The 13,360-nt window shown below is 33.9% G+C and overlaps 1 protein-coding gene across 1 annotated transcript in view; it reads left to right on the top strand.

Moving 5' to 3' along the window:
- LOC149772534 (uncharacterized) overlaps window positions 1-12,089 on the top strand; it is an 88,252-nt gene extending 76,163 nt beyond the window's left edge. Inside the window, exon 16 of the mRNA XM_089947652.1 lies at window positions 5,371-12,089. Within this exon, the coding sequence (XP_089803778.1) occupies window positions 5,371-5,996 (626 nt within the window). The 3' untranslated portion in view covers window positions 5,997-12,089. The remainder of the gene's footprint in view (window positions 1-5,370) is intronic.
- Window positions 12,090-13,360: the final 1,271 nt, after the last annotated feature.

Genomic DNA, 13,360 nt, shown 5'->3' with positions numbered 1-13,360 from the left:
TCATTCTACTGAAATAGTAGAAATGATTAATGCATAATAAGAACACTCTAAATATCAGTTTAATCAGTTTTCTCCAGAACAGAAAGAACACAAAAGCACTTCAATTATTTTGTCATATCAAACAGAAGTGTATTAATAGGGATTTCAGATTTATATTACTGATCTGTGTCAATTCCTTCTATACTCCCAGACTTTTCCCACTGTGCACATGTACATGTGTCTGAGATAAATCTCTGTAGAGGATAAGAATTTCATCGTACAGTTATTGAGAGGTTAGTGTTAGGACTGGTCGGCCTGGTGTCAGGATAATGTGAATGGGTGGGACATAATGTTATATGGCTGTGGCATGATACCCCAGTGCTAGACATTACTATAAACTGTCACACTTGAGACAACGTAGTGATATGACTGAAAAAATGTTAAAGCTATGTTAAAAATCCAAATCACACACACACACTCATACAGTAATTGCAAGTAACAGTGTTTTCTACAACTATTCTGGTCATAGCTTACGGGATGGACAGCTGTCTCTCATCAGTTGTCTGTTATCCAACACATGCAACCCTGTTGGCCCAGTTGCCATGAAACGTTTTGCATCCCAAGGTCTAGTATGTAATATATGGGGAAAAAAGTGCTGCTCAGGCATCCAGTATGGCAACTGCAGCAGCCATCTTGAAAGTTTTTTTCTCCAATATCCATCCTGAATGGGTGATCATTCCAGCATGGAGACTTGAGTGATGACGTTTTCGTTGGTCATAAATAAACAAGGTTCAACTATGGTGTGAAATATGTGCAATGTTATAATTAAGATAAAAATTTCATCATACAGTTATTGCAAGTGATTGTGTTTTCTGTAACTATTCTGGTCATAGCTTATGGGATGGATAGCTGCCTCTCATCAGTTATCTATCATCCAACATATGTAATGCTGTTAGCACAATTGCCATGAAACTTGTTGCATATATTCATCCCAGGTCTAGTAGGTCATACATGGAAAATAGTGCTGCTAAGGCATCCATTATGGCAAATGCAGCAGCCATCTTGAAAGTCTTTTTACCAATACTCTTCTAGAACGGATGATCATACCATCATGGAGCATTGACTGAATGACTTTTCAGTTGGTTCTAAATTAAATGCTAATTTAACTACCATAGGTGAAATCTTGAAAATATTTTTATCACTACTTCTGATGACAAGACAGTTGCATGACAATACTTTTTTATTTGGTCCAAAAAGAACATGGTTCAAACACACAGCCAATATGGCTGTCGCATCGGCCACCTTGAAAATCGTGATATTGCTATTCCTGAATGGATGGTCATATCTTAAAGGGAATTGCACTGAAGGTTCTGCTCCTGCCTTGTACCTTGTTTTTAAAGAAAAGTATTTTCCCAGGATTTCCTCGCCAGTTATCCTTTCTAAAGACCTTTAATTTCTTGTATATGTTTGAAAACATTGTTATTTTCCATTATCATGGTGTATTTTCATGGATATAGTTTGTGTTATAGAGTATACATCTTATTTAAGATGTGTATTTATCAAATGACCATTGCCTCGACTTGGTCACATACTGGATTTCAAAGGTAAATTAGGAAAAAAGAAAAGGAAACCTTGGCAATAATTTTTTAACTTTATGTTCATTTTATATATTCATTTATTGCTATGGATAAAGACATTTAGCCACTGTACATGAAAGCAGTATAGACGTATGCCAACATTCTATCCATAGTGCATGTTGCAGAGATCCCACCAGGCTGCGTAATTAAATGAATTTGTATGAATTCACAAACTGGAGAGTAGTGACGTGAAAGAACGCATGCAAATACGTGCAATGATACCCACATAAAAATGTAATCAATACGTGATACAACTTTCAGTTTACTGTTAAATAAATACATAAAGTGCTTGTCACAACATAAGATGTGCCACCAGTAGAGAGCTCTTAGTACTGTCTTTTCTCAGGCAGGCAACTGTTACACATGGATACTTTAGCTTGACTAAATTTGATTGGCACAATGGGCCCTAGAAAAAGCTCCATGCATTCATCATGGATGATTTACAAATGCATGTTTAAAATACAGGTTACCAGGAAAAACCCAAACAACCAACACCCCGTCTTAAGATCATTCTGGCCAAGGATGGCGATGGTGACAATGATTTTTAAAGGTTTGAAGTATATCATATTAGTAGAGCTGCGTAAGTGTTATTGGAAATGCCAGTGGGTGATGTTAAACTCAAAAATGATGTTCAGTACGAATCAGATGTACATGCAAGATAGAGAGACAAAGACAACATGCATGTCAACCCCCTTTTTATGCAGCATTTTGAAATTAAACTAATGAGCTGAGTGCAAACAATTAACGTCAAATCTAAATATAATGCACATGTGTATACAGTGTGAGAATCCAAGGTTCCATCCAAAAGGAGCACACGCAATGAAACCCACTCCAAATTGTTGTCTAGACCTTGAGGGAAGAATGATAATGATGCAGGGAGGCTGTACATGTTTTAATGCTTTTATTACAGAATTTAGCTAAATTTGACAAAAATGGCTACTCGCATGAACCTCCTTTGGATTTGTACATATGAATGTAATCTCGTTAGACCATAGTCTTGTGCAAGTCTAAGAGATGTATAGACACCAAAACTCTGATAATGACCTTGAATATTACTTATAGGTGTGATTTTATTGTATTCTTTCTGTTCTAAAAAATGTACTGTCTTTTTTATTAAGTCCGCTTGCATTTAAGTAAAGATTGTAAACATGATAATAATATACTTTGCAGTTGGTATACTCTATTGGATACAAATGTCCACAATTTTGTTGTATGCACAGTGACTAATAAGAAACTGCATTTATTTTAGTAAATGTTTTTTTTTAGGAATTCTGACTTTCAACCAGTGACCAAATTTGACAAATGTTTTAGTGTGCTTCAATTTGACCAATTATAATTCTTTACCATACCCTTGTATAGGGAAGACCTCATGGTCACTAGCATTTAAGCACTGGTCACCAGTTTTGGGGACATGAAATAGACCTATGCTACTACCCAAACCATGTGGAGATAATTAATGTACTTGCTCTGTTAGAAATGGGATTGGATCAGCACCACCCTTCTTGTTTTATAAATGCCCCTATTTTCCTATTTAATACCAACATGAGGTTCGGACTCCCCTTATTGGATATTATTATTCCTTCCTTCCCCTATGACATCATGAATATTCCTGTCTTGAAATCTAGGCGTGTCAATCTTTACAGGCTACCTACTTACTCTATTACCTCCTGTCATGTCCAGCAAATGAAAGGACCCCTCTTAAAAGATGACCCAAAAGGGATCAATGATCACATTCACTTAGATGGACATCTACTAGAAGCTAGTCCAGTCACCTAACAAGGGGCTAATTTTGAGACAGAAACACAATGTTTGTTTGAATGAATTGAATTTGTTAAAATCTCACATCATCATTTAGAAGAGTTATGTCCCCATATTACACATTCACCTGATATTGGTTTACAACACAAGTTCCCCTGTTCAAGTAACTTCTAAGCAAACTGTAGTGGAGGATGGAGCAGTTTGCAATGTACCCATTGCTATAGGTATTATTGATTTCAGGTTCATTGTGTAGGGTGATCAACATAGATGTAGTCATTTGTTTGTGTTCTATATTATTTAGTTAAGTTATGGTTCCTGATTGTAAGAGCCGTACACGTTCGTTTCTGCACAGTAAGTATTGTATTTCTGGTTGGAATTCAACTTAATATCTAACATGATTATGATTTTGATGGAATTTTGGCTGTACTCGATTTTATCTGTATCATCATTATTGTATAGTCAAAGCCCATAGTTGTTGGACCCATTCATGTTCATGTCTACTCAGTAACTCCATTACAGAAATTATCATTGTATATCAGCCAGATTTTACGCAGAGTTTGAAAACCTAGTTTAATACAGTTACAAGCTTTCTTCAAAACCATTTAGTGTTCCGACCGGTATTGTCAGACTATCCACTGCATACAAATTCTTTACCAATTATTGGCTTTCGTATATATATATATATATATATATATATATATATATATATATATATATATATATATATATATCATAATGATATTGATGTGACAACACCTGATTCATGGGGGTCAGTATCACTGCATTTAATTTGGGTTATATCTGCATTACTTTTTATTACGCTCTAGTGGCCTAAATATATCCTGTGTTCTTGCAATGCTTTGGGAGGAAAACAAATATGAGGTCTATGATGCCAAACTGATTACCAATCAATAACCGATGAATGAAAGAAAAAGATCATAATTTCTTAACTATATAAATCTCACCTTATTTTTCCAACAGCAAACTTTACAGTTTGTATTTGTACAGTCTTTATCAAGTGACCATGTTTTCTCTATATGAAACATTTGGTTACCCTACCATTACAAACCTGAATTAATTTTTAATCTGGATTCATCATCAGTGTTGTTTTTTACCACTACATTAAAATGGTATGACAAAAAATATTTATTGATAATTCTCCTGCAAAGAAAAGAGACATTATTTTAAGCAAGTAATACTGATATATGTTAAGCAAGTGATATTGATATATTTTAAGCAAGTAATGTTGATATGTTTTAAGCAAGCAATTCTGATATATGTTAAGCAGGTAATGCTGATATATTTAAAGCAAGTAATACTTATATATTTTAAGCAAGTGATGCTGATATATTTTAAGCAAGTAATATTTATCTATTTTAAGCAAGTAATACTGATATATTTTAAGCAAGTGATACTGATATATTTTTGCTTTTTATTATTTTCGCAATATATTAATACTGCAATAACGATGATTTGAATTATCAGTCCAGCTTATCTCAGAATAATACCACTGTTATATCATGTAAACATAACTGCATATTTGTGTTCATGTCTTGGTTTACTCATTGTATGATATATGTATGAAACACTCAGCCATGTTTTATACTGCCATTTGTCACGAGTGATATATCCTATAAAAATGAATTAATACTTTTATTTCCATCATAAATAAGATATTACCATACGTTAAAAAGTGTTGGCAAGCACAACAATAATGATGTATTAGCCAAAGGAAGTAGCAATTCAAGAAGAAATATAGCTTGTTTACACACTGGAACCGCATATAATGTTCAAAAAGAAAAAGAGCTTATTTGCACACTGAAACCACATTTAATGTCTAGTGGATCAGAAATAAAACATATAATACCATGACATACATTTTTTATTCGATATGCAAAGTTATTATATGAAAGCAAAGTAAGAAATGCAAAGAAAGTACTACTAAAAAATTGCTAAGAACATTGTATGTATTACAACAAAAATATTTCTTTTTTAGCTTCTGCTAATCCAGCGCCTTCTGGTCCGGTGAGTGACACAGACAGGTTTATGTGCATTGCATATCTATTGGTAGATGTTGGGTCTAAGGTTTTGAGACAACTTCTGCATCACCACACAGTTACTCCTACCTGCACTCTGGATCAGTATCTGGCCAACAACAGGAAAAAATTAGACAAACTTCACAAGAGGAACATACTCCACCAGTCACAGATAGACATCATGTTTCCACCAGGTGGACGAAATACAAACCTTGAGGAGTACGATATTACTCTCTTGTCTTTACTCTTTAATAACATTGTACCTACACTGAGTCCACAAGAGAAGAATATGATAAAGTCTTTGAGAGAAGACAGAAATGAAATTTATGGACATGCCAATTCATGCAAGATCAATATCACTGATTACCAGACTTATTGCAACAGTGTCAGTTCAACATTAATGGCACTCTGCAAACAATGTAGTGACCCAAATTTTGAAAATGAAATACTGTTGGAGATTCAGCACATTCAAGTTTCAGCAATCCCTGCTGGTTCCTACCTCAATATACTCAAGACTTGGTTCAATGAATTACAGGATTTGAAAACAAGAGTAGAAGCACTAGAATCAAAGGACACAGATAAGTAAAGCCAAACCCAGATGCTTCATTTGAAGGACTAATCTGAAAATACCAAGTCATAAACATACAAAGAACAGTATAAATGGCTTGAATGTTGAGTAATAAACATACAAAGAACAGTATAGATAGCTGATTGTTGAGTCATAAACATACAAAGAACAGTATAGATAGCTTGATTGTTGAGTCATAAATTTGCAAAAAACAGTATAGATAGCTTGATTGTTGAGTCATAAACATACAAAGAACAGTATAAATAGCTTGATTGTTGAGTCATAAACATAAAAAGAACAGTATAAATAGCTTGATTGTTGAGTCATAAAAACACAAAGAACAGTATAAATAGCTTGATTGTTGAGTCATAAACATACAAAGAACAGTATAGATAGCTTGATTGTTGAGTCATAAACATACAAAGAACAGTATAAATAGCTTGATTGTTGAGTCATAAACATACAAAGAACAGTATAGATAGCTTGATTTTTGAGTCATAAACATACAAAGAACAGTATAAATAGCTTGATTGTTGAGTCATAAACATACAAAGAACAGTATAGATAGCTTGATTGTTGAGTCATAAACATACAAAGAACAGTATAAATAGCTTGATTGTTGAGTCATAAACATACAAAGAACAGTATAGATAGCTTGACTGTTCAGTCATAAAAACACAAAGAACAGTATAGATAGCTTGATTGTTGAGTCATAAACATACAAAGAACAGTATAAATAGCTTGATTGCTGAGTCATAAACATACAAAGAACAGTATAGATAGCTTGATTGTTGAGTCATAAACATAAAAGTACATTATAAATAGCTTGATTGTTGGAAATGATATTTTGTTGGAGTTCCATTTATCCTAGCAAGATTCTACATAAATACACTAAAAACTTGGTTCATCAGGATCAAAGAAGTTGAACATGAATTACTTGGGGCAAAATCAAGACTGTATGCGCTAGAATTAAAACATTATCTTAAAAATGATGCACAGATAAACACATACTTCAGCTGAAGGAACATTTTGGAAATGACCATAAACAGTCAATTGACTTAGAATAACACTTTTGAAATGAACCATGGATAGAAATGCACTTAAGCCTGCCTGTTAACTGTTAAGTAATGTAGTGTATGTTACGTTTAACAGCAATTTTAAAAATTTTACATTTTTGATAAACATCTATTATGTGTGAAAAAAATTTAAGAGTAAAGTCCGATTGTTATACTTGTCATTATTTTTCACGGAAGAATTTTGGATGTGCTATAAGATTTTGAGAGAACTCGTTCACCGTCAAGTCAGTGAGACCGCGTGACCAACCATAGCTGCCATTTCTCATATTCGAAATTTACAAATTTTTTGTCCGTATCTACATCACTAAGTCATCTGAATTTGGTCATTTATAAAAAACTAATTCTGCCTACATCAATATCAGAGCCTGTTGAAGCTTTCATATTGTGATTATAATCGTGAAAACTTCGTTAGTAGTGAATGAAATCCGCGACCTCCATTTCAGAGAGTGGAGATTACGAACCAGTTACCTTAAATAGCAAGTATCGACCAGAGCATAAACAGTTACCACGTGATCTGACGTAATTGTCATTCGCATATATTAATGTAGTATTTAATAGGAAGTTTCCCCGAAGGTGGCGCTACGAAAACTAGCTTAAAATGGCTAATGTTTACAGGAGACGTCAAAAGTCGCTTCCATGCGACTGAAGTAGAGGCGTCAAAATGCGCTTCCATGCGAATGGAGTAGAGGTGTCTAAATGCACATGAGGTAAAGGGTTAAATGGACACCTTTGAAACGAGCCATAAACAGACTTGCACATATAAACAAGCATGCACATGAAGGAAGAATTTGGAAATGAGCCATATCCACTTATGGACAACAGACAATCACTTATAGGAACAATACGCAAACAAGGATTTGAAATAATACAGTGTACGGATTAGTGCCTTTCAGAAAAGAGTTACGAACTGCACCTCAATGAGACAAGGGTAGCAGCCAAACAGATTCATAAACCTTCCCTGGAAGAAGGATCCAAGACAAATCAATTTCCACTACACCTGCCATTTAAATAAAGAAATCATTACATAAAAGTAATTCCGAAGAGATGTTAAATGGCAATCGAAAGTAATATTATGAGAAATGAAATGAAAACGAACATGTACTTGACCTGAAGATACAATTCCATGGAAAAAAGCATAGACATAACTGATGTTTAAAACATTGAGCATACAATTGCACTTGAACATAGAAATATACTGAAAAATTAGTTAAATTAATGTGTCGCCTGCGACATATATGTGCCTATATGTGAAGCAGATCGGGTTAAGTTACACGACATCCATATTCAATTGAATAAAAGGAACTGCCTCATAAAGGTTCACATTCTTTCTCTGAGAAAGATTCAACGGGAACAATTAATTTAACTCTTGACCTCATGGACTATATTGAAAGTTATGTGATCTACAACACTCAATGTTTATTGGTGGCCATAAAAAGTTAAAATTTCATCCTTAGATTATTAATGTGAAAAGTTTGTTCGACTGGCAACTTATAATTTAGCCTAATTCTTCATGCAAAGTGCGAAAACGGCTGAGTGTATTTCAGTATGAGTGCTTAACGTATTATTAGCTGCAAATAAAATAATTTTCATGTACATGCATTATACTGACACCAATTATATTATCAAAATAGTTACCCATAGCACAACATTTTTATTTCTATTTTTCATATAACGAACTTGCAGTTTGACAGAATGGGGTATTATGTGTGATACATTTGAATCAATAACAAATTATATAAACAAAACTTCCTTCAAGGTTTGCTCTATGTCAGGGGAATTCTGAATGATTTATAATATTATGCGGTGTTAATCAAAAGCCGTCACTCTGAAACATTATCATAAGCCACATAGCATGAGTTATCTCCCCTGCCTATGAATAAAGCAAGCATGAGTCTATTTTCCTATATTTATCACATGCTGCTTTGTACCCATCTGTAATAGTTTAGCCTTACAGTATAAATCTAATTAAAAATGAATTGGGATATATCCAAGTTTGATTCACTTCGTCTAAAAGTGTTAGTATACAGTAGTCAGGGAAACACCTAAATATTTCCGGTTTAGTTGTGCAATACGGAATGCGGACATAACAGTTGTATGTTGTGTAGAACTCCAGAGGATAAAATATTGAGTAGGTATTTGTTGTGATGCTATTTGTTTGTCCATCTGTAGTTTGGTTTCCCCACCGTAGCTTTAGCTGTTTGCCGTCCACGCTTTGTGGATGACCTCCACTTGGGTAAAAAAGAAACCCTATTAGTTATGGCGTCAAATGCTAAACATTATAGATTGTTGTGCCTGAAAAAAGTAAAATTGTTTTCACATGAGGACTCCTCATTATTTTCTAAGTTTACTGGATAGTTTGTATTTGGGGATGGAAGAACTAGTTTATATCTAGTGGAGGTCAATGTATATAGATTTTGATTGGGCTTAATTTTGATATAAATATAAGGCACTTTCCCAATGCCCCCAAAACACATTGTCACAATTTAGAAAATTCCCAACCATAACATTTTACAAAGTGCATTTCCTTCACTACACGACTTTGGGAAATAATTACCATAATTGTGTAACAAAGGCTTTGAAGAGTCAACGTAAGCTAAGTTGATATTTGACATATTACGCTGGACTCTAATACAGGTGCGAAAAGCTTGTGACATGCTGTGAACCAGACATAGTAAAACTCACACTGACTATGTATGCACATTTACTCATTTTAAATTAATATAAATTGTTTTTTTCTTTTAAGATTTATCACTAATTTTCTTTGCCCAAGTCTGTTAAATCCTAATTATATAATGTTCTACACCTTAACACGAGAAACTTCCAGATGAAATTTACGGATCTCTATTGTCTTTTATAATGGTGGCCATGTACTAAATTTGAGTCCAGAGTATAACATGTCAAGTAGAATCGTCAAAATATATGGTAGTACGACTTTTGTTATAATTTGCACGGCTTTCGCTGTGACTTGATTGCGCCACACGTTCAATACTGATTGTACTGGATCACATCTTTGGTTCATTCCATCCAAAAATGGCTACGTATTTTACCATTGATTTTACTATGTGGAAGAGAAAAAAAAACTAGATTTGATATCAGTTTATTTAAATCAGGTAAATGTTAATGTTAACATGTTTGTAGACTGGATCCTTACAGTCAGTATTATGCAACTGGTTATAAGTTTTAAAGTATCAAACAAGTGACTGGCATCAGAGTTTATTGGTCAAAGTAAATATTTAGATTTGAATTTGTATATGGAGAGGGCAAAAAACATGTGAACGAAGAAGGGCACAAATGTGTAATGCTCATTATGGTTACTTTAAACTTCTGTTTTTACATATGTTCTTCACGTCAGATGATTAAATTAACGATGAAATACATTTGAAACTTTGTACAAATATCAATTACTACAATTGTTGCATAATATTAAATCGCAGCCTCAAGTTGGGCATCTTCACCAGCTAAGGTTTGATATATTACCCTATCTAGGGTAACACATCACTCATTGTCTAACAAGATATTTGATACTGTATTGCACTCAGATTATTGATGATAATATATGGAACCTTGTCATATTATCGATGCTACTGGATGATAGACATAATATCGATGCTAATGTATGGTCCACAGAATATTGATGATATTATGACACACATAATGTTGATGATACTGTATGGCACACAGAATGGAAAGAAGTTTATAACTCCTGTTTTCTAACTGTTGAAGAACAGTCACATTTCTTGGTGATATTGTAGTTTAAAATGATGGTTCATTTTAAATAAGTCCTTAAAAATATATGAAGATCTGAGCTTGTTTCTTTTAGAAAATGCCGTTTATGATCAAGTTTGATATCCATTTATTATAAACCACTGATGCAATGTCATATTTTTCCTGGCATTTTTCTTGATATCAATTACAGTCATTATAGTTTATTGTCTCCCATACGAGGACTAATTATTTAGACATGGTGAATGCCACTGTATCGGTATATGCTTCAAGATTCGAGCAAAAACGTTGTACCTGCTAAGCTTAAATAACTTAAATGACAGTCTTTCTAAAATATTTTGAAAGGCCTTTCAGCTTTAGAAAAATATTTAAGTGTACAGTCCATCCATGACTGTAGAATAAGCTGTTAAACATTATAGAAAATATACAAGGTTTGAGTACAGACTTTAGAATAAGGTCTTAAATTTTAGAACATTATTTAAGTGTGCAAAATAGACAGTGCTGTAAAAAGTGTATGGTACAGAAAATACTGTGGAATAAGGTGTTAAATTTTAGAACGCTATTCAAGAGTATATAACAGATAGTACTATACAATTATGTCTTAAACAATTAAATGTTTTAATAATGTCTTAAACTCTAGAACATAATTTAAGTTTGCAGTTTATAAAGTAATACAAAACAAGATCCTAAAGACAATGTACTACATGTAGAATCAAGGCCAGGTAGTCACCACAACAAAATAAGGGATCACTTCAAAGTGGACGAATGTACAAAGTCCCCTAGGGAGGGTGGATGTTTGATGGTTATTACATATGTTATTGGTCATTATCTTGACCTTATGGTCCATTCTTATTCCCTAATGTAATCTTGAATGTTAAAATTGCAAATATAACGTCTGACAATGTCCATGTTAAAAGTTTCTTTGTACTCGATGTGCCAATTGCTCCCGAACGATAACTTTTCCTCGTGGAGAGTTTGGCACACAATGCTTATCCAGTGGAAGTGTGACACAGTGTAAATCCTATGGACATTTTTAGCATTAATGTCCCAGTGTATCCAAAGTGGCACAAGTTAAAATGGCGGTGTAATTTAAAAAAACCTTGTATGTTCCTTGGGATACAATATTGGTCATTGAGTCTACTTCTATATCTCTTTTTCGACTTTATGTACTTTCCAATAATTCTTTCGCAAATGAATACTATTTAGAGCACATTACTTATTCCTTATGCGTGTACTACTACTGGCTGTTTCAGGACGTTACACGGAGAGGAAATTAGTGCACAGTATGTCAATAAATGTCATCTGCTCTTGAGTTAGTTTTGGGGTTCAATGTCGTCCCGCTCTAAGAACAAATGTTTGTTAGGTTCGGCCTTATACATCTTATTTTTAAAAGCAAACGGTAATTGTCCTTAGTGTACATGTTAACTGATTTTCTTTCCTATCTTGTAGATCACAAACTGAATATAAATCTCCTGAAAACATTCACTGAAACGTATCTATGTACTAATGATCAATGGTCAATAAATACAGATCATTACAGGTCAATAATTATTATTGATACCATCATCATCATCATCATCAAGCAGTAAAAAGATCAGCATAAACATCACCTGTAAAGTTATTAGAAATACTGACAGTATTGTTACCTACAGCTAGCTATGTATAGTTACAGAATATAGTTGGTGTATTCTGTGGTTATTTCAAGACAGGATTTAAGGATCTAGCAGACAACTAGTTATATGAAGAAAATAATTCCATTTACAGAAATGTACCTAAAAAAATAAGTTTCTCAATAGCACAAAAATTTATATCGACAGACAAATAACAAAATTTTACATTACTTTCAAATGAGGTAACAGAAGAAGCAGTAGCAATATTAGTACAACCAACAATAGACACAACCGCCAGCAGTAGCAAATATAGATGCCCACAACAAAATACATGTACTACAACAATAGCAACACTGGACACCACACCTCACAAATAAATCCATGTATTACATCATTAGCAACAATGGACACCCAACAACAAACATGCATGTTGTACAGCAGTAGCAACAGTTGACACCACTCAAAATATATATGCATTACAGCGGTAGCAACAGTTGACACCACTCCTCAAAATTACATGCAATACAGCAGTAGCAACAGTTGACACCACTCCTCAAAAATTACCTGCATTATGTCAGTAGCAACAGTTGACACCACTCAACAAAAATTACATGCTATATATCAGTAGCAACAGTTGACACCACCCCTCACAGATAAATACATTTATTACAGCATTAGCAGCAATGGACACTCAACAACAAACATGCATGTTGTACAGCAGTAGCAACAGTTGACACCACTCAAAATATATATGCATTACAGCGGTAGCAACAGTTGACACCACTCCTCAAAATTACATGGAATACAGCAGTAGCAACACTTGACACCACTCCTTAAAAATTACATGCATTATGTCAGTAGCAACAGTTGACACCACTCAACAAAAATTACATGCATTATATCAGTAGCAACAGTTGACACCACCTCTCAGAAAAATACATGCACATTCATAAAGAGCTCCCGTCTACACGGG

Source organism: Sinohyriopsis cumingii, unplaced genomic scaffold (assembly GCF_028554795.1).
Source record: "Sinohyriopsis cumingii isolate HCF-2022 unplaced genomic scaffold, ASM2855479v2 utg001397l, whole genome shotgun sequence".
In the NCBI taxonomy this organism is placed as follows: Eukaryota; Metazoa; Mollusca; class Bivalvia; order Unionida; family Unionidae; genus Sinohyriopsis; species Sinohyriopsis cumingii.
This window is presented reverse-complemented; position numbering and strand designations above follow the sequence as displayed.